At 44.6% G+C, this 26,656-nt stretch overlaps 1 protein-coding gene across 2 annotated transcripts in view; it reads right to left on the reverse strand.

Moving 5' to 3' along the window:
- The window catches only part of LOC106584586 (harmonin), a 48,546-nt gene that overhangs the window by 3,259 nt on the left and 18,631 nt on the right, over positions 1–26,656 (reverse strand). For both annotated transcript variants that reach the window (XM_014170040.2, XM_014170039.2), the window contains exons 12-19: positions 26,107–26,172; positions 24,683–24,816; positions 24,416–24,498; positions 10,295–10,327; positions 9,483–9,536; positions 6,658–6,757; positions 6,009–6,118; positions 5,476–5,531 (exon numbers count right to left, since the gene is read on the reverse strand). In XM_014170040.2, the coding sequence (XP_014025515.2) occupies positions 5,476–5,531; positions 6,009–6,118; positions 6,658–6,757; positions 9,483–9,536; positions 10,295–10,327; positions 24,416–24,498; positions 24,683–24,816; positions 26,107–26,172 (636 nt within the window). The remainder of the gene's footprint in view (positions 1–5,475; positions 5,532–6,008; positions 6,119–6,657; positions 6,758–9,482; positions 9,537–10,294; positions 10,328–24,415; positions 24,499–24,682; positions 24,817–26,106; positions 26,173–26,656) is intronic.

Consider the following 26,656-nt stretch of genomic DNA (forward strand, 5'->3'; position numbering starts at 1 on the left):
GAAGCCCACTCCTGGGCTACAATATCCGGACCCCTTCTACTGCCGGTACGGGGCACGGAACCCCACCGATCCTCTACGACTGGAATACCGACATAATCTGCCCGAGGATTCCAACAGGCCCCTCAGGCGCGACGTCCGCTGAAGGCCCATTCTGCTAACCGGCCTGCTAGCTATCTAGAGCTACTTGAACCCTACTAATTCCACGATTGGTCTATCGACGTCACCGCACGAAGAGGCAAAATCAGACTTACCCCCATCGCGACTTCCCCCAAAGGCTAACTTGCTAGCCCCGGTCTGCTAACTGCTAGCTTGCCTGCCCCGGTCAGCCAACTGCTTGCTTGCTAACCCGGTCTGCTAACTGCTAGCTTGCCTGCCACGGTCTGCTAATTCCTAGCTTGTTTAGCCCCGGCGTACTAACTGTTAGCTTGTTAGCACCGGCCTGCTAACTGTCTGAATCGCCGTGTCCCCAGTCAGCCCAACCAATCACTGGACCCATATGTTCACTTGGCTACGCATGCCTCTCTCTAATATCAATATGCCTCGTCCATTACTGTCCTGGTTAGTGATTACTGTCTTATTTCACTGTAGAGCCTCTAGCCCTGCTCAATATGCCTTAACCAACCATGTTGTTCCACCTCCTACATATGCGATGACATCACTTGGTTTAAACATCTCTAGAGACTATATCTCTCTCATCATTACTCAATGCCTAGGTTTACCTCCAACGTACTCACATCCTACCTTACCTTTGTCTGTACACTATGCCTTGAATCTATGCTATCATGCCCAGAAACCTGCTCCTTTTACTCTCTGTTCCAAACGTGCTAGACGGCCAGTTCGTATAGCCTTTAGCCGTACCCTTATCCTACTTCTCCTCTGTTCCTCTGGTGATGTGGAGGTTAATCCAGGTCCTGCAGTGCCTAGCTCCACTCCCACTCCCCAGGTGCTCTCATTTGTTGACTTCTGTAACCGTAAAAGCCTTGGTTTCATGCATGTTAACATTACAAGCCTACTCCCTAAGTTTGTTTTACTCACTGCTTTAGCACACTCTGCCACCCCGGATGTCTTAGACGTGTCTGAATCCTGGCTTATGAAAACCACCAAAAACCCTGAAATCTCCATTGCTAACTATAATATTTTCCGCCAAGATAGAACTGCCGAAGGGGGCGGTGTTGCAATCTACTGTATTACTATCAAAGTCTGTACCTATCCAAGTCTGTACCCAAACAATTCGAGATTCTACTTCTAAAAATTCACCTTTCCAGAAATGTCTCTCACTGTTGCCGCTTGCTATAGACCTCCCTCTGCCCCCAGTTGTGCCCTCGATACCATATGTGAATTGATTGCCCCCATCTATGTTCTGAGCTCGTGCTACTAGGTGACCTAAACTGGGACATGCTTAACACCCCGGCCATCCTACAATCTAAGCTTCATGCCCTCAATCTCACACAAATTATCAATGAACCTACCAGGTACAACCCCAAATCCGTAAACACGGGCACCCTCATAGATGTCATCCTAACTAACTCACCCTCCAAATACATTAATTAGCGCTTGATGGTTTTTGCGACTGCACTTGAAGAAGCTTTCCAAGTTCTTGAAATGTTCTGGATTGACTGAAGTTCATGTCTTAAAGTAATGATGGACTGTTATTTCTCTTTGCTTATTTGAGCTGTTCTTGCCATAAAATGGACTTGGTCTTTTACCAAATAGGGCTAACTTCTGTAAATCCCCCCTACCTTGTCACAACACAACTGATCGGCTCAAACGCATTAAGAAAGAAAGAAATTCCACAAATGAACTTTTAAAAAGGCACACCTGTTAATTGAAATACATTCCAGGTGACTACCTCATGAAGCTGGTTGAGAGAATGCCAAGAGTGTGCAAAGCTGTCATAAAGGGTGGCCACTTTGAAGAATCTCAAATATAAAATATATTTTGATTTGTTTAACACTTTTTGGTTACTACATGATTCCATTTGTTTTATTTTATAGTTTTGATGTCTTCACTACTATTCAACAATGTAGAAAATAGTACAAATAAAGAAGAACCCTGGAATGAGTAGGTGTGTCCAAACTTTTGACTGGTACTGTAGGTCAAAACGTGTAACAGTCCCGATTGACTAACGTCAATCAGAACAACTGCTGAAGGCTGGCAGAAGGCTATGTCAAGACCGATGTTACGCTACGTATGGCAGTGACCTCTTAGGACAGATCATTAGACATACACATATGTGCAGTATGTCTATGACTCTAGAAGACAGGCACTGTGTCATTCATTGTGAAATGAAGTGTCTAAAATGAGAGGTATGAAACTTGACTTGAAGCTGGTGTGTCCTTGTTTCTGATTGACAGTCACATGAATTAGATGCATAGTGCACAAGAACAAATAGTCCACCTCACCTAGTGCTAAACAGATCATGGCAAACATCCCTTCTGTCAGGGGCAAAGGGGTGTGTGGGGGTAAGGGTTTACCCTCAGGTCAGGATGGGAGTTTAGGGTTAAAACTGGAGCCGGTAGCCGTGTCTGTACACTGATGCACTGCCTTCAACACCTTTCTGTTCGCAGTGGGACTGACTGATGCTGACTTAGGGCTGAACACACACAGAGACGCAGACACAGTCGGACAAACACAGTGGGACAGACACACACGACATAGAGACATGAACATGGACAGATACACAGTCTGACAGACATACCCAACACTGACCAGGTTCACTGAGGGAGTGGCCATCTAGCTACAGTCTGACAGACATAGACAACACTGACCAGGTTCATTGAGGGAGTGGCCATCTAGCTACAGTCTGACAGACATACCCAACACTGACCAGGTTCACTAAGGGAGTGGCCATCTAGCTACAGTCTGACAGACATACCCAACACTGACCAGGTTCATTGAGGGAGTGGCCATCTAGCTACAGTCTGACAGACATACCCAACACTGACCAGGTTCACCTAAGGGAGTGGCCATCTAGCTACAGTCTGACAGACATACCCAACACTGACCAGGTTCACTGAGGGAGTGGCCATCTAGCTACAGTCTGACAGACATACCCAACACTGACCAGGTTCACTGAGGGAGTGGCCATCTAGCTACAGTCTGACAGACATAGACAACACTGACCAGGTTCACTAAGGGAGTGGCCATCTAGCTACAGTCTGACAGACATAGACAACACTGACCAGGTTCACTAAGGGAGTGGCCATCTAGCTACAGTCTGACAGACATAGACAACACTGACCAGGTTCACTGAGGGAGTGGCCATCTAGCTACAGTCTGACAGACATACCCAACACTGACCAGGTTCACTGAGGGAGTGGCCATCTAGCTACAGTCTGACAGACATACCCAACACTGACCAGGTTCACTGAGGGAGTGGCCATCTAGCTACAGTCTGACAGACATACCCAACACTGACCAGGTTCACTGAGGGAGTGGCCATCTAGCTACAGTCTGACAGACATACACAACACTGACCAGGTTCCTTGAGGGAGTGGCCATCTAGCTACAGTCTGACAGACATAGACAACACTGACCAGGTTCACTAAGGGAGTGGCCATCTAGCTACAGTCTGACAGACATACACAACACTGACCAGGTTCACTGAGGGAGTGGCCATCTAGCTACAGTCTGACAGACATACACAACACTGACCAGGTTCACTGAGGGAGTGGCCATCTAGCTACAGTCTGACAGACATAGACAACACTGACCAGGTTCACTGAGGGAGTGGCCATCTAGCTACAGTCTGACAGACATACACAACACTGACCAGGTTCACTGAGGGAGTGGCCATCTAGCTAAAATCACATCAGAGTTGACACATAAAGAAGTGAATTAAAACAGTACGCCCAGCATCTACTTTCAGTTTAATCATTGTGAGCATTTGTAGGCTATGCATTCACATTTAAAAAAATGTAATTGAACCTTTATTTAACTAGGCAAGTCAGTTAAGAACAAATTCTTATTTACAATGACAGCCTACCGGGGAACGGTGGGTTAACTGCCTTGTTCAGGGGCAGAATGACAGATTTGTACCTTGTCAGCTTGGGGATTCGATCCAGCAACCTTTTGGTTACTGGCCCAAAACTCTAACCACTAGGCTACCTGCCGTCACATAGATTGTACTATATGTTGAGTTGATGGAGTGATTATACTACATGTTGAGTTGATGGAGAGATCATACTACATGTTGAGTTGATGGAGCGATTATACTACATGTTGAGTTGATGGAGAGATTGTACTACATGTTGAGTTGATGGAGAGATTGTACTATATGTTGAGTTGATGGAGAGATTGTACTATATGTTGAGTTGATGGAGAGATTGTACTATATGTTGAGTTGATGGAGAGATTGTACTATATGTTGAGTTGATGGAGAGATTGTACTATATGTTGAGTTGATGGAGAGATTGTACTATATGTTGAGTTGATGGAGAGATTATACTACATGTTGAGTTGATGGAGAGATCATACTACATGTTGAGTTGATGGAGAGATCATACTACATGTTGAGTTGATGGAGCGATTATACTACATGTTGAGTTGATGGAGCGATTATACTATATGTTGAGTTGATGGAGAGATTATACTACATGTTGAGTTGATGGAGAGATTATACTACATGTTGAGTTGATGGAGAGATCATACTACATGTTGAGTTGATGGAGAGATCATACTACATGTTGAGTTGATGGAGCGATTATACTACATGTTGAGTTGATGGAGCGATTATACTATATGTTGAGTTGATGGAGAGATTATACTACATGTTGAGTTGATGGAGAGATTATACTACATGTTGAGTTGATGGAGAGATTATACTATATGTTGAGTTGATGGAGAGATTATACTACATGTTGAGTTGATGGAGAGATTATACTACATGTTGAGTTGATGGAGAGATTATACTACATGTTGAGTTGATGGAGAGATTATACTACATGTTGAGTTGATGGAGAGATTATACTACATGTTGATGGAGAGATCATACTACATGTTGAGTTGATGGAGAGATTATACTACATGTTGAGTTGATGGAGAGATTATACTACATGTTGAGTTGATGGAGTGTTTATACTACATGTTGAGTTGATGGAGAGATTGTACTATATGTTGAGTTGATGGAGAGACTGTACTATACAGTGAGGGAAAAAAGTATTTGATCCCCTGCTGATTTTGTACGTTTGCCCACTGACAAAGAAATGATCAGTCTATAATTTTAATGGTAGGTTTATTTGAACAGTGAGAGACAGAATAACAACAAACAAATCCAGAAAAACGCATGTCAAAAATGTTAGAAATTGATTTGCATTTTAATGTTTATTGTTATTCTGTCTCTCACTGTTCAAATAAACCTACCATTAAAATTATAGACTGATAATTTCTTTGTCAGTGGGCAAACGTACAAAATCAGCACGGGATCAAATACTTTTTTTCCTCACTGTATGTTGAGTTGATGGCAAATGTACTTACTCCTCATCTTCGTATTCTTTTGGAGGTGACACTGCTATCACCAGCTCAATCCAATCCTAAAGACACACAGACATATAAAGAAATAAAAAAATCTATCACGTTTGGCTCATATAACATCTTCCTAAAACTGTGATGACATGTCTATCCCTCTTCCATACAGTATTTGTATGGTTACAAAATATCACAAAAGACCTATTGGTAAAATTGAATCCACCCCTCCTCTCTCTTCTCCGCCCCACACCTCCCCTCTCCTCTCTTCACTATAAAACCAACTGGTCTGATTGTGAATGTTTTGATTGGGGCTGGCCTTTATAACCATATCAATAAAACTCATGTACGGCAACAAATGACCATCAGTACAAATGATCAGGGTAGTACCAAACAATACAGCATCAATATGATACATGTCTGTTTAATGAGAATAGTCATGAGCGTAAGCTGCCTAACTCATCGATTAGGCTGTGAGAAATACCCGCCAGTATTTCTGTTAGAAGATATTGTTGTCAGAGTTGCTGTAAAAGAGACAGTAGTACCCCTCCACTGTTCCAGGCCAAGTTCAGAGCATTCTCTCCTTCTGTCAGTGAGGAGTCAGTCAGGACCTTCCCATTCACAGCCATCACCTCATCTCCTGGTACTATCCCACCTGGGGAGGCACACACACACACACACACACACACACACACAGGCACACACACACAGGCACAGTCAGGACAATAAACTCATGAATTGCTGTCTGCATATTTTTTTTACAAACCACAACCTTAGTGCTGCCTATGTAGATAGAATGTTTGCTTTGGAACCAGATCCCACTCAATAGCCTGGGATTAGTTTCTACTATAACGTCTCCAAGAGGATATGAAATGAGTCAGCCTGATGAACATCAGACTGAGAAATTGGGTATAATACAACTTTTCTCATTACTATTCTGAAATCATACACAAAACAACATTCCAACTTTATTGTTAACAACAGAGCGTAAAGAAAGAGATTCATGTTTGTCAGGTTCTTTATATGAAGCCAAAATCAATCAAGTGTTGAAACACAAAATCATTTGTCTATGTACACCAACAACAACAAAGGATAAAAATCAGTATTGATGAATTGCATTTTGAATAGAATGCTTTAACATATACAAATGGGGTTGCTTTCTTATGGACTTCGTTATGACATTTATGGACTCACCATGTTTGTCTACTGAGCTTCCATCATAAATGGCAGATACCACTAGCTTTCCCAGAGGGGAGTCTACACCCCCCTCCACGGCCAGATCAAGTGGTCCAACCTAAGGTAAGAGAGATCAAATCAAATTGTATTTGCCACATGCACCCAATACAACAGGTGTAGACCTTACAGTGAAATGCTTACTTATAAGCCCTTAACCAACAATGCAGTTTTAAGAAGAAAAAAAGAGTGAAAAAATGTGTATTTACTATAATAAACTGGATAAAAAAAAACGTATCTATAAAATAAAACATAAAAATAAAACATAAGAAAAATATAAATAATTAAGGAGTAACAATAAAATAACAGCAGCGAGGCTATATACGGGGGTAGAGAGTCAATGTGGAGACTATATACAGGGGGAACCGGTATAGAGTCAATGTGGAGACTATATACAGGGGGGTACCGGTACAGAGTCAATGTGGAGACTATATACGGGGGTACCGGTACAGAGTCAATGTGCTGGGGCACCGGTTAGTCGAGGTAATATGTACATGTAGGTGGGGGTGAAGTGACTATGCATGGATAATAAACAGAGAGTAGCAGCAGAGTAAAAATGGGGGGACGACGACAATGCGACGACAATGCAAATAGTCCGCGTAGCCATTTGATTAGCTGTTCAGGAGTCTTATGGCTTGGGGGTAGAAGCTGTTAAGAAGCCTTTTGGACATAGATTTGATGCTCCGCTACCGCTTGCTGTGCTGTAGTAGAGAGAACAGTCTATGACTAGGGTGGCTGGAGTCTTTGACAATATTTTGGGCCTTCCTCTGCTCTTGATGGTGCAGCAGTAGAACCTTTTGAGGATCCGAGGACCTATGACAAATCTTTTCAGTCTCCTGAGGGGGAATAGGCACTGTCGTGCCCTCTTCACGACTGTCTTGGTGTGTTTGGACCATGATAGTTTGTTGGTGACATGGACACCAAGGAACTTGAAGCTCTCAAACTGCTCCACTACAGCCCCGTCAATGAGAATGAGGGCGTGCTCCTTCTCCTGTAGTCCAAAATCATCTCCTTTGTCTTGATCATGATGAGGGAGAGGTTGTTATCCTGGCACCACATGGCCAGGTCTCTGACCTCCTCCCTATAGGCTGTCTCATCGTTGTCGGTGATCAGGCCTACCACTGTTGTGTTGTTGGCAAACTTAATGATGGTGTTGGAGTCGTGCTTGGCCATGCAGTCATGGGTGAACAGGGAGTACAGGAGGGGACTGAGCATGCACCCCTGAGGGACACCCGTGTTGAGGATCAGCGTGGCAGATGTGTTGTTACCTACACTTACCACATGGGGCGCCCCGTCAGGAAGTCCAGCATCCAGTTGCAGAGGGAGGTGTTCAGTCCCAGGGTCCTTAGCTTAGTGATGAGCTTTGAGGGCACTATGGTGTTGAACGCTGAGCTGTAGTCAATGAATAGCATGCTCACATAGGTGTTCCTTTTGTCCAGGTGGGAAAGTGCATTGTGGAATGCAATAGAGATTGCATCATCTGTGGATCTGTTGGGGCGGTATCCAAATTGGAGTGGGTCTCGGGTTTCTGTGATAATGGTGTTGATGTGAGCCATGACCAGCCTTTCAAAGCACCTCATGGCTACAGACGTGAGTGCTACAGGTCAGTAGTCATTTAGGCAGGTTACCTTGGTGTTCTTGGGCACAAGGACTATGGTGGTCTGCTTGAAACATGTTGGTATTACAGACTTAGACAGGAAGAGGTTGAAAATGTCAGTGAAGATATTTGCCTGTTGGTCAGCGCATGCTCGGAGTACACGTCCTGGTAATCCGTCTGGCCCTGCGAATGTTGACATGTTTAAAGGTCTTACTCAGATTGGCTACGGAGAACGTGATCACACAGTCAATCGGATTAGCTGATGCTCTCATGCATGTTTCAGTGTTGCTTGCCTCAAAGCGAGCATAGAAGTTATTTTGCTTGTCTGGTAGGCTCGTGTCACTGGGCAGCTCGTGGCTGTGCTTCCCTTTGTAGTCTGTAATAGTTTGCAAGCCCTGCCACACCCCACGAGTGTCGGGGCCGGTGTAGTACGATTTAATCTTAGTCCTGTATTGACTCTTTGCCTGTTTGATGGTTCGTCGGAGGGCATAGCGGGATTTCTTATAAGTGTCCGGGTTAGATTCCCGCTCCTTGAAAGCGGCAGCTCTACGCTTTAGTTCAGTGCGGCTGTTCCCTGTAATCCATGGCTTCTGGTTGGGGTATGTACATACAGTCACTGTGGGGACGACATCATCGATGTACTTATTGATGAAGCCAGTAAGTGATGTGGTGTATTCTTCAATGCCATCGGAAGAATCCCGGAACATATTCCAGTCTGTGCTAGCAAAACAGTCCTGTAGCTTAGCATCTGCGTCATCTGACCACTTCCTTATTGAGCGAGTCACTGGTACTTCCTGCTTTAGGTTTTGCTTGTAAGCAGGAATCAGGAGGATAGAATTATTGTCAGATTTGCCAAATGGAGGGCGAGGGAGAGCTTTGTACGCGTCTCTGTGTGTGGAGTAAAGGTGGTCTAGATTTCTTTCCCTCTGGTTGCACATTTAACATGCTGGTAGACATTGAAATTACATGTAATCCATTCATTACATACAATTTAAAGCTTTAGATGCATTGTCATCATCCTACTGAATGTCTGTCTGAGGCAATAAAGGAATGGTTCTGCAGGGCAAGATTAGCTGTATGGTCCCTGAAGGAAAATGTGTTTTGATCTTTCTTTCCTTCATAAAAAGCTTAGCAACCTGAGAAGTATAGTCATAACTGGACAGTTCATCCTGAGGGTGGTTCTGATTACCTTTTTGATTCTCAGCAGTCTCACGTCTCGTCCAGCTATCTGCTCCGAGGAGAACTGTTAACACAGCCAGAGAGTGGGATGGTTACATCACAACACTGGATCACAGTGAATAGACATGTACACTCTTAGATTAAAAAGGGGTTCCAAAAGGATTCTTCGGCAGTCCCCATAGAACCTTCCTTATTCAAAGAGTTATCCTATGGGGACAGCTGAAGAACCCTTTTAGGTTCTATATACTGTAGCACCTTTTTTCTAAGATTGTATAGATGGTACAATCTATACATTATATCTTCATGATATATGGCTATAGATGTAGAAAACTGCTTCCCTGAGGTGCATTTACTTTTTCAAAGAAAGATGAGAACAAAAGAGATGTTCCACTGACGTTTCCAGAAAGGCTATAACACAGAATGGCTGTAACAGTGACTCAATGAGGATCTATGGTTACCTAGAAGGCATGGCTCACATTGGATGGAGACTGACATTTACACACAGCTTTATAGTCAAAGACACGATTCACAGGTCTTCAAAGGCACGTCTTTTGTTTGGTCTCTTGGTAAAGATCTTATTGGCATCCCACTGGGCACACACTGGTTGAATCAATGTTGTTTCCACGTCATTTCAATGAAATGACGTTGAACCAACGTGGAATAGACATTGAATTGACGTCTGTGCCCAGTGGGATATGAATGATCTACTTCTTCAAAGAGATGTATTTGCATATGGTTGGTTCTACACCTGTATACATGACATTATCCTATATGTCTAATAGTCTGGCAGATATAGACAGGCTAAGCTCAGGCATACAGTACCATGGAGAGGGGATCAAAGTCTTCCACATATTTCTGAAAAACAAACAACATACGATTAGACCAGGGTTTCTTTGGGACCCAAAGTTGGCCCTGAGAATGTGAGAGGTGGGTCGCGAGTTATGAGTAAACATTTATAATCACACACTGTTTCTTCTTATTTTGAGTTGTTCGAGGACAGTACATTTTTCATTTGGGTCTCGAGCTGAAAAAGCTTAAGAGCCTCTGGATTAGATAATGCAGAAATGACACGGTGAACTGAGGTTTAGCTCCACAAGGAAACATGGTTGAGCAATAGGCCTGCAATATAGTCTTATATCACCCTGGTCTCAACTGATTTATTGCCCTAGTTCATACAAAGGATTTGGATAATTCTGACATTTTACACAATCTGTGATGTAAACTGAAATGGCAATTTTTTCTTTTGTTAATTTTAAACATTGTAAAACTTCTTCATAGGTTCAACACAAACCAGGTCAATGTAGTGTGTCATTTATCATTATGTATCTAAATGACTTTTGTATGTAATCAGGCCCTAGCAGAGAATGGGTGTGCTGAGTGTTGAAGAGATAGATTTCTTTTGACAACCACTTCTATGTCTTTAAATGGATTAATTTAATAATGTGAGAAAAACCAAGGTTGTGGATCCGTTTTCCATATCTTTCCATCTCGAGCTTTGTAAAATAAAGGTCTATGCGACTGTAGCGATAAGAACGTCAGTATGAATATCAGCTAACTATATATTCAACTATTTAAATAAAATTGTTGCTTCAAATGTCAGGGATTTCTTCGTCGGAGGACGATATAGCGAAATCATCGTCGGAAAAAGATGACCAAAATGCAGCAGGGTTGTGATAGTTCATTTTTGAACATTTAATAAACTCAAAAACGAACATACAAAAATAACAAAACGAACTTACGATTTACAGACAGTCCTGTTAGGCTTACACACGCTAAACACGAAACAATCTCCCACAAATACACAGACAAACACACCCAACTAATATAGGACTTCCAATCAAAGGCAACACCCCACAGCTGCCTTCAATTGGAAGTCCACCCCAATTAACTCAACATAGAAACAGATCAACCAGACTACACATAGAAATACATCAACATAGACCATAACCCAAAACCCGGAAATAATAAATCAAACGCCCTCCTAACTAACACACCACCCTGAACCACATAAAACAAATACCCTCTGCCACGTCCTGACCAAACTAAAATGACAATTAACCCTTATACTGGCCAGGACGTGACAGTACCCCCCTTAAAGGTGCTAACCCCGGAAGCACCTTAAGAAAAACAACCCCAAACAACAACAAAACAAAAATTTCCCCCTACTAAAGGGAGGGAAGGGAGGGTGGCTGCCGTCAACGACGGCACTGTGCTACACCCCCCCTCCCCAACCCACCTATATCTGGAGGTGGCTCCGGTTCTGGCCGTTCCAGGCAGTCGGGCCACTCTGGCATCGCCGGGGGGCAGTCGGGGCAGTCTGGCAGGTCGGGGCAGTCTGGCCACTCTGGCAGCTCGGGGCAGTCTGGCCACTCTGGCAGCTCGGGGCAGTCTGGCCACTCTGGCAGCTCGGGGCAGTCTGGCCACTCTGGCAGCTCCGGGCAGTCTGGCCACTCTGGCAGCTCCGGGCAGTCTGGCCACTCTGGCAGCTCCGGGCAGTTTGGCCACTCTGACATCTCCGGGCAGTTTGGCCACTCTGGCAGTTCCTGACTAGTGGGTGGCTCTGGCGACTCTTGACTGACGGGCAGTTCTGGCGACTCTTGACTGACGGGCAGTTCTGGCGACTCTTGACTGACGGGCAGTTCTGGCGACTCTTGACTGACGGGCAGTTCTGGCGACTCTTGACTGACGGGCAGTTCTGGCGACTCTTGACTGACGGGCAGTTCTGGCGACTCTTGACTGACGGGCAGTTCTGGCGATTGTTGACTGGCAGGCAGCTCTGGCAACTTTAGACTGGCGAGGCTGGGTTTACGCACTAGATGCCTTGTGCGTGGTGCTGGTACTGGGCGTACCAGACTGGGAACACGCACCTCCAGGCTAGTGCGGAGAGCGGGAACAGGACGAGTCAGACTGGGCTGACGTACTTCCGGGTCCGCACGAGAGACAGGAGCTGGAAACCTTGGGCTATGGAGGCGCACAGTCGGTCTTGATCTTACCTCCTGCACAACCCGTCTTGGCTGGATGGAACTAGTAGCCCTGTACGAGCGGGGTGCTTGTACAGGGCAGACTGGGCTGTGCAGGGGCCTGATGGTAGCCGTGCGTAGAGCGGGAGTTGGGTAGCCTGGTCCTCGGAGGCGTACCGGCGACCAGATGCGCTGCGCAAGCATCCTCCTACCAGGCTGGATGCCCGCTCTAGCACGGCACCTGCGAGGGGCTGGAATAACGCGCACCGGACTGTGCGTGCGTATGGGTAAGATGTTTCGCTGAGGAGCGCACTATGGCGCTCTCCACCTCATACGCTCCTCCATATAACCACGGGTAGCTGGCTTCCGGCTCTTCCTAGGCCTAGCCAAACTACCCGTGTGCCCCCCCAAAAAAAATTATTGGGGGTGCCTCTCGTGCTTCACCGCCAGTCGTGATCCTCAGAAACGTTCCCGGTCCTTACCAGCCATTCTCCATGGGCCCTCTCCGGCCATAACTTGCTCCCATGTCCATCTCTCCCGATTGTCCAAATCAAAATTCCTCTGCTCCTTCCTCTGCTGCTTGGTCCTGGTTTGGTGGGAGATTCTGTCAGGGATTTCTTCGTCGGAGGACGATATAGCAAAATCATCGTCGGAAAAAGATGACCAAAATGCAGCAGGGTTGTGATAGTTCATTTTTGAACATTTAATAAACTCAAAAACGAACATACAAAAATAACAAAACGAACTTACGATTTACAGACAGTCCTGTTAGGCTTACACACGCTAAACACGAAACAATCTCCCACAAATACACAGACAAACACACCCAACTAATATAGGACTTCCAATCAAAGGCAACACCACACAGCTGCCTTCAATTGGAAGTCCACCCCAATTAACTCAACATAGAAACAGATCAACCAGACTACACATAGAAATACATCAACATAGACCATAACTCAAAACCCGGAAATAATAAATCAAACGCCCTCCTAACTAACACACCACCCTGAACCACATAAAACAAATACCCTCTGCCACGTCCTGACCAAACTAAAATGACAATTAACCCTTATACTGGCCAGGACGTGACATCAAAAACCAACGCTTTATTGCTAAAACCAACACATTTCAGAGTTTCAATGCAATGGTTGTAACTACAGTGGCTTGCGAAAGTATTCACCCCCCTTGGCATTTTTCTTATTTTGTTGCCTTACAACCTGGAATTAAAATGGATTTTGGGGGGGGTTGTATCATTGGATTTACACAACATGCCTAACACTTTGAAGATGCAAAATATTTTTTATTATGAAACAAACAAGAACTAAGACAACAACAAAAAAATTACAACTTGAGTGTGCATAACTATTCACCCCCACAAAGTCAAAACTTTATAGAGCCACCTTTTGCAGCAATTACAGCTACAAGTCTCTTGGGGTATGTTTCTATAAGCTTGGCACATCTAGCCACTGGGATTTTTGCCCATTCTTCAAGGCAAAACTGCTACAGCTCCTTCAAGTTGGATGTGTTCCGCTGGTGTACAGCAGTCTTTAAGTCATACCACAGATTCTCAATTGGATTGAGGTCTGGGCTTTGACTAGGCCATTTCAATACATTTAAACGTTTCCCCTTAAACCACTAGTGTTGCTTTAGCAGCATGCTTAGGGTCAATGTCCTGCTGGAAGGTGAACCTTCGTCCCAGTCTCAAATCTCTGGAAGACTGAAACAGGTTTCCCTCAAACATTTCCCTGTATTTAGCGCCATCCATCATTCCTTCAATTCTGACCAGCTTCCCAGTCCCTGCCAATGAAAAACATCCCCACAACATGATGCTGCCACCACCATGCTTCACTGCGGGGATGGTGTTCTCGGGGTGATGAAATGTTTTGTATTTGGCCAAAAATCTCAATTTTGGTCTCATCTGACCAGAGTACTTCTTTTGGGGAGTTTCCCACATGCCTTTTGGCGAACACCAAACGTGTTTGCTAATTTTTTTCTTTAAGTAATGTCTTTTTTCTGGCCACTCTTCCGTAAAGCACAGCACTCTGGAGTGCACGGCTTAAAGTGGTCCTATGGACAGATTCTCCGCTGTGGAGCTTTGCAGCTCCTTCAGGGTTATCTTTGGTCTCCTTGTTGCATCTCTGATTAATGCACTCCTTGCCTGGTCTGTGAGTTTTGGTGGGCGGCCCTCTCTTGGCAAGTTTGTTGTGGTGCCATATTCTTTCCATTTTTTAATAATGGATTTAATGGTGCTCTGTGGAATGTTCAAAGTTTTGGATCTTTTTTTATAACCCAACCCTGATCTGTACTTCTCCACAACTTTGTCCCTGACCTGTTTGGAGAGCTCCTTGGTCTTCATAGTGCCGCTTGCTTGATGGTGCCCCTTGCTTAGTGGTGTTGCAGACTCTGGGGCCTTTCAGAACAGGTGTATATATACTGAGATCATGTGACAGATCATGTGACACTTAGATTGCACACAGGTGGACTTTATTTAACTAATTATGTGACTTCTGAAGGTCATTGGTTGTACCATATCTTATATAGGGGCTTCATAGCAAATGGGGTGAATACATATGCACGCACGTCTTTTTCCGTTTTTATTTTTTAAATAAGTTATTTTTTTAATTTCACTTCACCAATTTGGACTATTTTCTGTATGTCCATTACATGAAATCCAAATAAAAATCTATTTCAATTACAGGTTGTAATGAAACAAAATAGGAAAAACGCAAAGGGGTGAATGCTTTTGCAAGGCACTCTATAAAACATAGATTTTTGAAGCAAATTTCCATTGTCACTGAAAATCTGTTTTTCAGTTTTCTCCACTGTTCAATCACTTTCGTTTGAAAAAGTGAGATAGCGACCGCATTTCTAATTTTCACTTCAAAACATCTCAAAAGGAGTTGAAAATAAAAAACAAAACAGGCTTGTTCAATCTGCCTTTCACGTGTCTCTGCCTGCTAATGTGACATTCACAGTGTGACATCTAAAGGCTCATCTTTCTCCTCTAGGACAGGCCTCATTGACACACACACACACGCACATACACACACAAAAGCACACACACCGTCATCTGTGACCATCAAAATCTGAGGGCCACAGCTCCTCATTCTGCATTCATGGACAAAGGAGGAATAAAAAGCGGCTCTATAAAAGCATTGCTTTCTGAATGAAAGTTGATTGAATCTGATTGAGTAAGATAACGTTCTGAGTACAAGCCTATTCATTGCAATGACATTGACGTCTTTTGAATATAATCATAACAAGATAATAATTAAGTGGGTGCTTACATTTGTCCTATTTCACACATGTATAAGTGTGAATTGGTAAATAGTTTTCTTGCATATCCCACACCTAAGAACCCACAGAGAGTGGGGTCAGAGTTAAGTTCCTTGCTCATGGACACATCAACAGATTTTTGAAAGCATCACAAGAACAAAAGGCCCTCTGAGGTACGAGGCTGCATCTCAAATTGCCTATAGTGCACCACTTTCCACCAGATACAGTATAGTGCAGAATATAGGGAATAGCAGAGTGCCAATTGAGATTTCCACAGAGTTTGTTATGACAGATCTGGAAGTGTAGGGAATGAATTTACGAACAAGGACTGTAAAATCAAAGTTCTTTTTAACAATAATCATGATCTGTAGGGTTGTGTAAAAACATGGAGCTCTTTCTTCCTAGAGTACAGAAGTTTTTTGTGGTCCCAATCTCATTTTGTATCAAATACTAAAAAGGCCTTGACAGCAGGACAATGCACTGTCAGATAACATGAGGTCAACCTGGACACAAAAAGAAGACGTACACCCACATAATGTACACCATTCAGCATCCACACCATCCGCATATCTACACAGAGACAAAAGAATGCCCAATACATGTGCTCTCCATAGTCATTAGTTGAGTTATCGAACGTGCGACTACAAGGAACTAGTGCATCAAACAAAGAGGAAAGATTGGAAACCAGAGAAGTAAAGGAGTCAGTCACTACACGCATCACTCCGGGGAAGAAAGAGGGATTGATTTAGTTAGGAAAGAGGAAGGGGAAACAGCCACTAAACTACTAATAAACACTCAGCGCAGAGGAGAGGAGAGTCAAAGGAAAAGACAGGAGAGTCTGGGGGGAAGGTGGTGATGGGTATGGATTACTTGTCTCTTGTTGTTTGACCTAAAGGAGGTGTTATACGTCACCATCCGTTTCAGCATCTCCGGCGGCTGTAGCACAGGAACCAGAAGGCATTCAGAAGAGATTGACACAACAACACTAAGCTTCTTCTTTTTCTCTCTATCTCTCTGCATCTTAGGGTTAAGTACTCGTTTACTGACAAGTTCTGCTGATAAACTGCAAAGACTATAATAGTCTCTGTGGATTCACCCTTGACAACATGAATAATATATGAAGACTCAATCCTCCCTTGGTTTTTCTGGATAGTGGTGACCAGTGGAAGCTGCTGAGGGGAGGACGGCTCATAGCAATGGCTGGAACAGAGGAAATGGAATGGCATCAATGGAAACCATGTGTTTGATGTATTTGATACCATTCCAGCCATTACCACGAGCCCGTCGTCCCCAATTAAGGTGCCACCAACCTCCTGTGGTGCTGACATATGGTAAATGACCAGCGGGAGCAGAGTGCTATCTCCATAGTCATGCAATGAAACAGGGTGACAGGGATAGAGGAAGGGACATTAGCATAGCCTCGCTTTTGGATGAAAACCTATTATCTCCAAAACAGAAACCTTTCAGGAAATAGAAAAAACAGCCATATTTTCCTATTAACGAACATACAATTATGCAACTTCAGAAGCTATTTTGAATACATTGTCTTTGTCCTATAGTCATACCACATTCAGGAGAGTTACTGCTTACATGTATAAAATGTAAGTCCCAGTGCAATAAACATTGTGATTTTCCTGTGTTTTATATATATTTCCACACTATGAGACTGGAATAATATTGTAAAATTGTGAAAATGATAAAAACGCTACATCTTCAAACAGCATCTTAAATAATCCTCCTCCTCACCTCAACCCCCCACCCACCCCCAAAATGTAAATAATAATACAATTTAAAAAACACTTAACCAGGACTTGCACTTGAACCCCCCCCCCCACTCCCCCTTCTAGCTCTGACTCTACTGATAGCTACGTTACTGAGGAAAAACATACTTTCTATGTCTGTGATATGTGGTTGTCCCACCTAGCTGTTTTAAGATGAATGCACTAATAAGAGTGTCTGCTAAATAAATCAAATGTAAATGTAGTGTAAGATCTGTTTTGGTTAGGGCCGTGACGATACCAGTATCACAATACTCGTTAGTATTGTGGCAGGGAAAAACAAAACACGAAGCGGATTTAAGTTCTTTACCAAAACAGCCCTAATGTTGGAAACAAACATCACTATGGTGTCATCCAGAGTCACATTTTTATTTATTTTTTTACTTTAGCACACAATATTGCACATACAGCAGGTTTTTAAAGGACCACACAGTTTGATCTTCTGCAATACTGGTATCGTCACAGTCCTAGATTTGGTGGGATGGAGTTCTGGTGTACCTAGTGACATCATCAGGCGGTAAATTAGTTAATAGATCAATAAGAAAGGGTGTTCCAAACCTCTTTGCCAATAACAGCTACTCCCAGACAGTCCTAACAAAATTCTTGCTTGGGAAATTGCTCTTTGCTAAGAAGATATGTGTTTATTTTTGACCATTTGAGTAGAAAACAATCACAGTGAGGTACTTAATTGTTACCCAGAAATTATTTGATATTGAGATAAAAATAACTGCATTGGACCTTTAAGAGGTTTTCATCCAATACCTATGATAGACTCTGCCTGCCTAGCACCTGTGTCAACCTGATAAGGAAGTTAGCATCTGTATGCTAACCATCCTTGTCTTGTACAGCAGAGAAACCAGAGAAACAGCTTGAACAAATAAGCACCCCGACTAGGGACAGTGACAACCAACTAGCACCCCGGCTAGGGACAGTGACAACCAACAAGCACCCCGGCTAGGGACAGTGACAACCAACTAGCACCCCGGCTAGGGACAGTGACAACCAACTAGCACCCCGGCTAGGGACAGTGACAACCAACTAGCACCCCGGCTAGGGACAGTGACAACCAACTAGTACCCCGGCTAGGGACAGTGACAACCAACTAGCACCCCGGCTAGGGACAGTGACAACCAACTAGGAACAGTGACAACAAACTAGCACTCCGGCTAGGGACAGTGACAACAAACTAGTACCCCGGCTAGGGACAGTGACAACAAACTAGTACCCCGGCTAGGGACAGTGACAACCAACTAGGAACAGTGACAACAAACTAGCACCCCGGCTAGGGACAGTGACAACCAACTAGGAACAGTGACAACAAACTAGCACTCCGGCTAGGGACAGTGACAACAAACTAGCACCCCGGCTAGGGACAGTGACAACCAACTAGGAACAGTGACAACAAACTAGCACCCCGGCTAGGGACAGTGACAACAAACTAGCACCCCGGCTAGGGACAGTGACAACAAACTAGTACCCCGGCTAGGGACAGCGACAGGAGAACATAGCAAGCGTCCACAAAGGGATTGAGGGTTTTTAGGGAGAGCGAAAGAGGGGGGTTAGGAGTGTTTTTCTTACCAGGCCCTCAGAGCGTACGGTAGGTCGTTGGGACTGGCTCTGGGGTAGCATGACTGGTTTAGACATGGTAGGGGCAATCTGACACCTCTGGTTGGGCAGGCTAGGAGCTATTTGCTTTTGGGAACATCCATTCAGCAGCAAATATGACAGCAAGCAATGGGGTTACGGTGGTCTACAGTGAGAAGCAGGATTCTGCTGCTGAATCCCAGAACAAACAGCTCATGATGAAACCAGTGACATGAGTGATTTAACCCTGTGATTTAACCCTGTGATTTAACCCTGTGTATATCTATGTTTAACCCTGTAAGGATCAGAGCCCTGGGCATGTTCTAGAACTGTGAAGAAAGTTGTGTGGTTTAAATGTCAACAGATCTCCAGCTTGTCTCAACATTTTTCCACATCACACAAGTACCTCCTTCAAGGCAGGCTTAATGAACACTCTCAAATATCAGACTTACCAGGGGATTGCTTGAATTGGATACACCACTGACGTGGGAAGTGTTTATCATCACCTGAGCCAGGGAAAGAGTACTGTGTATTCATCCCTGAATTACTTTTGCAAAACACTGCGGAAATATGAATGTTATACACACACACACACGGGTGTTTGAAGTGAAACACATCAAGACAGGCGATATTGTGCACTTGAAAAGGAGCTATTAAGTCTTGACTTACAGCCTCTTTCGCCTACATTGACAATATAATATCTTCACACATAAAACACCCACTAGTTACTGCATATCACACCACAACACGCCATGCGATTCTACACCCACTGCTGTCAAATACTATAACAACATTTCAAATCACACAGAGCCTCGACAAACTGAATACAAAACAGCATTTCATTTCAATGGAGAGGAAAGAGATGTCTTCTTCACACCATTCAGTCATTGTGAATTGTTGTCCACTCCCATCAACTCAGCTAAAAGGTTTTGGGGCAAGGCAAGGGCTAGGGGTTGTTTCAGACCAGACCATAGACACCCCAGGGAGGCTACCTTAGAGTTCGAGGGGTAGGTCATGTCACTGGCGTTGGACGAGTAGTAACCTCCCCTTGGCAGGTACCCACCCCGTTCCCACTCGCTCCTTGTCTCTGGAGGACTGGAGGGGTGATGGTGGGGGTACCATCCTAGGGACCCTCCCCCCAGCCTCTCCTCAGGGTGCTGGGGGGGTGGGGGCGGAGGGGGTGGAAGGGGTGGGGGAGGCGGGGGAGGAGGAGGGGGAGGTTGAGGGGTGGGCCGGGGGGAGGAGGGGGGCATGTAGGACTGTGAGGGAGGGGGGTAGTGGGAGGACGAGGAGGGAGGCGGAGGAGGAGGACGGGGCTTACTTCCTCTGGAGGCCGCTGTAGAAGCCGAGGGAGGAGGCTTGCGGATGAAGGGGGGAGAGAAGTTGGGGATGCTGGGGTTGAGTCTGGGGGAAAGTGGAGGGAGAGGTAGGGGTGGTGGGGGCTGGGAGGAAGAAGGCTGGGTGGGGGCCAGTCTCTTCAGGGGACCTTTCAGACTCTGGTCCATCTCATCCAAGTTGAAGTCATCCAGGTCAGTGGTGGCCAGCTGGAGACCCCTGTAGAAACGCCTCACCATGGGCCCAGAGGCAGGAGAGCAAGGAGGGGACACCTGAAGGACAAGCCCTGCCACTCAGACACTCACAACCACAGTGCTATCACTGTACTCCACACAGACAGTCACAGAGCACTGTGGCTGCACAACAATCACTGTCTTTGAATAACAAGATAAATGACTCACTTTATCCTACCACAAATCTATCAATTACCAACGGAAGGGAAAAAACATTAAATGAAGAAGAGTTACTACACATGTAAAATATCATATGCGATAGTACCACAGGTGGTCCTCACTGATACACAGAGGAAAGGGGGTTCTACATAGTTCTGGGAGAGGTGGTTCTACATAGTTCTAGGAGAGGTGGTTCTACATAGTTCTAGGAGAGGTGGTTCTACATAGCTCTAGGAGAGGTGGTTCTACATAGCTCTAGGAGAGGTGGTTCTACATAGTTCTAGGGGAGGTGGTTCTACATAGTTATAGGGAGGGTAGTTCTACATAGTTCCAGGAGAGGGGGTTCTAGGTGTACCTCTGGGGACTCGTTCTCTACACAGGAAATTTGTTCCAGCCGTGTCTGATTGAGACGTTCCACCCAGTGCCTCACCTTCTCCGACTCCTCCAGATCCTCCCGCTCAGTCTCTGACACCTGGGGCACGGCACAGCGCAACGCAAGGCAACGAAATACTCAAGATTGGGTCACTGGTCATTCATATAGAACAACATATAACTCAAGGCTGGGTTATGGTTCAGTCATATAGAACAACATATAACTCAAGGCTGGGTTATGGCTCAGTCATATAGAACAACATATAACTCAAGGCTGGGTTATGGCTCAGTCATATAGAACAACATATAACTCAAGGCTGGGTTATGGCTCAGTCATATAGAACAACATATAACTCAAGGCTGGGTTATGGCTCAGTCATATAGAACAACACATAACTCAAGGCTGGGTTATGGCTCAGTCATACAGGTATAAATTAAAAAAGATTGCACATACTATTGGCGATGTGCTGACAAAACATCAACTGAAAATAAAGTGTTTGTGATTTTCATTTTATATTCTCACTTATACAGCATGGTGTTATATGGGCATTACTCCTACCTGCTGCAAAGGTTTACTGATCAATACTCCTACACCAGTCAGATCATTACCCCTACCTCCTGCAAAGGTTTACTGATCAACACTCCTACACCAGTCAGATCATTACTCCTACCTCAGCCAGATCATTACTCCTACCTCCTGCACTAGTCAGATCATTAGTCGTACATCCTACACCAGTCAGATCATTACTCCTACCTCCTACACAAGTCAGATCATTAATCCTACCTCCTGCACCGGTCATATCATTACTCCTACACCAGTCCAATCATTAGTCCTACCTCCTACATCAGTCAGATCATTACTCCTACCTCCTACACCAGTCTTATCAACAGTACTACCCCCTGCACCAGTCAGATCATTACTCCTACCTCCTACACCAGTCAGATCATTACTCCCATCTCCTACACCAGTCAGATCATTACTGCTACCTCCTGCACCAGTCAGATCATTACTCCTACCTCATACACCAGTCAGATCATTACTCCTACCTCCTGCACCAGTCAGATCATTACTCCCATCTCCTACACCAGTCAGATCATTACTGCTACCTCCTGCACCAGTCAGATCATTACTCCTACCTCATACACCAGTCAGATCATTACTCCTACCTCCTGCACCAGTCAGATCATTACTCCTACACCAGTCAGATCATTACTCCTACACCAGTCAGATCATTACTCCTGTCTCCTACACCAGTCTACTGATCATTACTCCTACCTCCTGCACCGGTCCACTGATCATTACTCCTACCTCCTGCACTGTTCCACTGATCATTACACCTACCTCCTGCACCAGTTTACTGATCGTTACTCCCATCTCCTGCACTAGTCTACTGACCATTACTCCTACCTCCTGCACCAGTCTACTGATCAATACTCCTACCTCTTGTACCAGTCAGATCATTACTCCTACCTCCTACACCAGTCAGATCATTACTCCTACTTCCTACACCAGTCTACTGATCATTAGTCCTACCTTCTAAACCAGTCAGATCATTACTCCTACCTCCTGCACCAGTCTACTGATCTTCAGCTGTTTCTCTCGTTCATACATTTCCTCCTTCTCTGCAGCCAGCTTCAGCTCAAACTCCATCTCTTTCTTGTTCTTCCTCTGTTCCTGCAAGGTGTCAATGTTGGACACCTTCTTCTTCTTCTCTACTTTCTGAGGCGCCAGTAAAGTTTTTAATTATAGAAAGCAGGGAGAAACCAGAACCGATGATTCCACGACAAATTACAAATTATGCAAAAAACGATACAGTACAAGAACGTTTTCCAACTTCCAACAGACACTGACGGCCATTACAATATAGGTTAATAACTACTGGAGCATTGTGGTGACAGGACCAGTAAATAAGTCATGTTATTTTGCTCCAAGTTAACTACAGTGCATTCAGAAAGTATTCAAACCCCTTGACTTTTTCCACATTTTGTTGTGTTAAAGCCTGAATTTAAAATAGATTTTGTGTCATTGGCCTACACACAATACCTTACGATGTCAAAGTGGAATTATGTTTTTAGACATTTTTACAAATGTGACCCGATTCAGGAAACTAGGCGTATGTCGCAAGTCACGACTTCACACGAGAGCCGTTTGAGTGGCCAAGTTACAGTTTTGACTTAAATCGGCTTGAAAATCTATGGCAAGACTAATGTGCAAATATTGTACAATCCAGTTGTTTAAAGCTCTTCTTTAAAAAAATAAATGTTATCCTTTATTTAACTAGGCAAGTCAGTTAAGAACAAATTCTTATTTACAATGACGGCCTACTCTGGCCAAACTCAGACAATGCTGGGCCAATTGTGCTCCGCCCTATGGGACTCCCAATCGCTGTGATACAGCCTGGACTCGAACCAGGTACGATAGTGACGTCTCTTTCACTGAGACGCAGTGCCTTAGACTGCTGCGCCACTTGGGAGCCCGGAGTGACTTACCCAGAAAGACTCACAGCTGTAATCTCTGCCAAAGGTGCTTCTACAAAGTATTGACTCAGGGGAGTGAATACTTATTTATTTAGTTTCTAATACATTTTCAAAAATTTCAACAAACTTTTTCCCTTTGTCATTATGGGGTAGTGTGTGTAGATGGGTGAGAAAAAACAAATGTAATCAGTTTTGAATTCAGGTCGTAACACAACTAAATGTGGAGTAAATCAAGGGGTATGCATACTTTCTGAAGGCACTGCATATGTGTTAGCTTTGAGAGGACACTCACAGCACACTAAACTGCGACCGTACAGAATACCTTGCGGAGTGTGGGCAGCTTCCCTTCATAGTGATAAAACCATCCGAAAGCTACAGATGAAAAACAACATCAACCAGAGTCACTCTGATGCCCAGACAGACGTAAATCCTAGCAAGGCACATAACTTGAGCAAATCTAGAAAAAAAACATCTACTATAGTTGGTCAACTGAATCCAATTCACACAACAGAAAGAAAGAAAGAGAGCTCAAGGGGTTGTATCGAGAAATATAACACCCTCCTGGTTCTAGGCAGTTTAGGAAACACAAGACGAGCTAGCTAAAGCAGAAACAGCCTAGCATCCAGGCTAGCACTATTAATGTACAGTATATAAACATGTCAATAGGTTTTGGTTGTCAAAGGAAATCGAGCATGTTGTCAGTGGTATTGTAACGTGTCTCTGACTCTGCGATGTGTCGGTACACTGTGAGACTCAGTCACTCACTTCTCTCCCTTCTTCTTCCTCCTCTTCCTCCTCCTCTTCCTCTTCATCGTTGTCATCAGCCTGAAAAGAGCTGGCTCCATAGTCTGGAAGTGAAGGAAGTCAGAAAGCACGGCACACAGAGGAAGAAGACAGACAGCATGCAGACAGCATGCAGAGAGGTTCAACACAACTGTAAGTCTAGGCCCTTACTGGTCCTGCTGCTCTACAGGTCCCTGTTGGAATCTATTCATTAATCTATAGAGGTACCGCCTGTTCCCTTCTCCTTACCAGAGCTCTTGGACTTGGGGGGTGGGTTGTTGATTGCGTGCAGGGCCGGGGAGGGACTCTTGGTTTTGGTTTGTTCTCCAGGGGCCCAGTCCTCCTCCCACTCCCCGTTGTGCTTCCTCTCCGTAGCCTCGATCCTAAACACGCACACACGCTTTTATTTTAACTAGATGGTCTGTGAAGTTTAGATGGATCCTGGGTTCCCTTTATGTCATTCTCCCAGTCCCTGACTGACCTGTCAGTCTGTTTATCCAGTCACTGACAGATCAGTCTTTCTCCCAGTCCCTGACTGATCCATCTGTTTCTCCCAGTCCCTGACTGATCCGTCTGTTTCTCCCAGTCCCTGACTGATCCATCTGTTTCTCCCAGTCCCTGACTGATCCGTCTGTTTCTCCCAGTCCCTGACTGATCCGTCTGTTTCTCTCAGTCCCTGACTGATCCATCTGTTTCTCCCAGTCCCTGACTGATCCATCTGTTTCTCCCAGTCCCTGACTGATCCATCTGTTTCTCCCAGTCCCTGACTGATCCATCTGTTTCTCCCAGTCCCTGACTGATCCGTCTGTTTCTCCCAGACCCTGACTGATCCATCTGTTTCTCCCAGTCCCTGACTGATCCGTCTGTTTCTCCCAGTCCCTGACTGATCCGTCTGTTTCTCTCAGTCCCTGACTGATCCATCTGTTTCTCCCAGTCCCTGACTGATCCATCTGTTTCTCCCAGTCCCTGACTGATCCGTCTGTTTCTCTCAGTCCCTGACTGATACGTCTGTTTCTCCCAGTCCCTGACTGATCCGTCTGTTTCGCTCAGACCCTGATTGATCCGTCTGTTTCTACCAGTCCCTGAATGATCTGTCTGTTTCTCTCAGACCCTGATTGATCCGTCTGTTTCTACCAGTCCCTGAATGATCTGTCTGTTTCTCTCAGACCCTGATTGATACGTCTTTTTCTACCAGTCCCTGAATGATCCGTCTGTTTCTCTCAGACCCTGACTGATCCGTCTGTTTCTACCAGTCCCTGAATGATCTGTCTGTTTCTCTCAGACCCTGATTGATACGTCTTTTTCTACCAGTCCCTGAATGATCTGTCTGTTTCTCTCAGACCCTGATTGATCCGTCTGTTTCTACCAGTCCCTGAATGATCTGTCTGTTTCTCTCAGACCCTGATTGATACGTCTTTTTCTACCAGTCCCTGAATGATCCGTCTGTTTCTGTCAATTTCTCCTAGTCCCTGACTGATCCGTCTGTTTCTCCCAGTCCCTGACTGATCCGTCTGTTTCTCCTAGTCCCTGACTGATCCGTCTGTTTCTCCTAGTCCCTGACTGATCCGTCTGTTCCTCCTAGTCCCTGACTGATCCGTCTGTTCCTCTATGAGTCAAATATGTTATTGTGCGTAACATTATTGTACAAAATACAAAATACAGGGTGAACTCACTTCTCCATCTCCTTCTGGTAGCGTTCCTCTTCCTCAGCAGTTTTCTGAGAAATCTCAATCTTTCTCCTATTCACAACGCAAAGAAACACATGTTAACAACATAAACATGTATGGGCTATCTATCACACTGAGATATAAGTACAGCCTATTCTTCTGGAGATAGTGCCAGTGTAACATTAATGCATTCACTATGAAAGTTATGTTGACAACAAGTAGTTTTTGTATATCTTGAATGCCAATCAGAAAGAAAATGCAAAATTCTGTTTTGCTTGTCTTCTCTTGTGAGTCTGATTGCTTTTATTGCTAGTGGAAGGTCAGTCCTTTTCTAGTGTACAGAGCCAAGAGATAGAGGCTGTTGTGCTCTACTGATGTCTTCACAGATTGTTTTCCGAACAGAAGCCTGGACCTAATTTGGAAAACTGAGCAAAGATTGTCTTCATCTTGTGGGTTGACAAGTTGAAATCAAAACAAGTTTCAATCATCACCTACTGTCCACTCAAAGAGATTACATATGTGACTCATTTCAGGAAACTAGACGTATGTGGCACGT

Source organism: Salmo salar, chromosome ssa23 (genome assembly GCF_905237065.1).
Source record: "Salmo salar chromosome ssa23, Ssal_v3.1, whole genome shotgun sequence".
In the NCBI taxonomy this organism is placed as follows: Eukaryota; Metazoa; Chordata; class Actinopteri; order Salmoniformes; family Salmonidae; genus Salmo; species Salmo salar.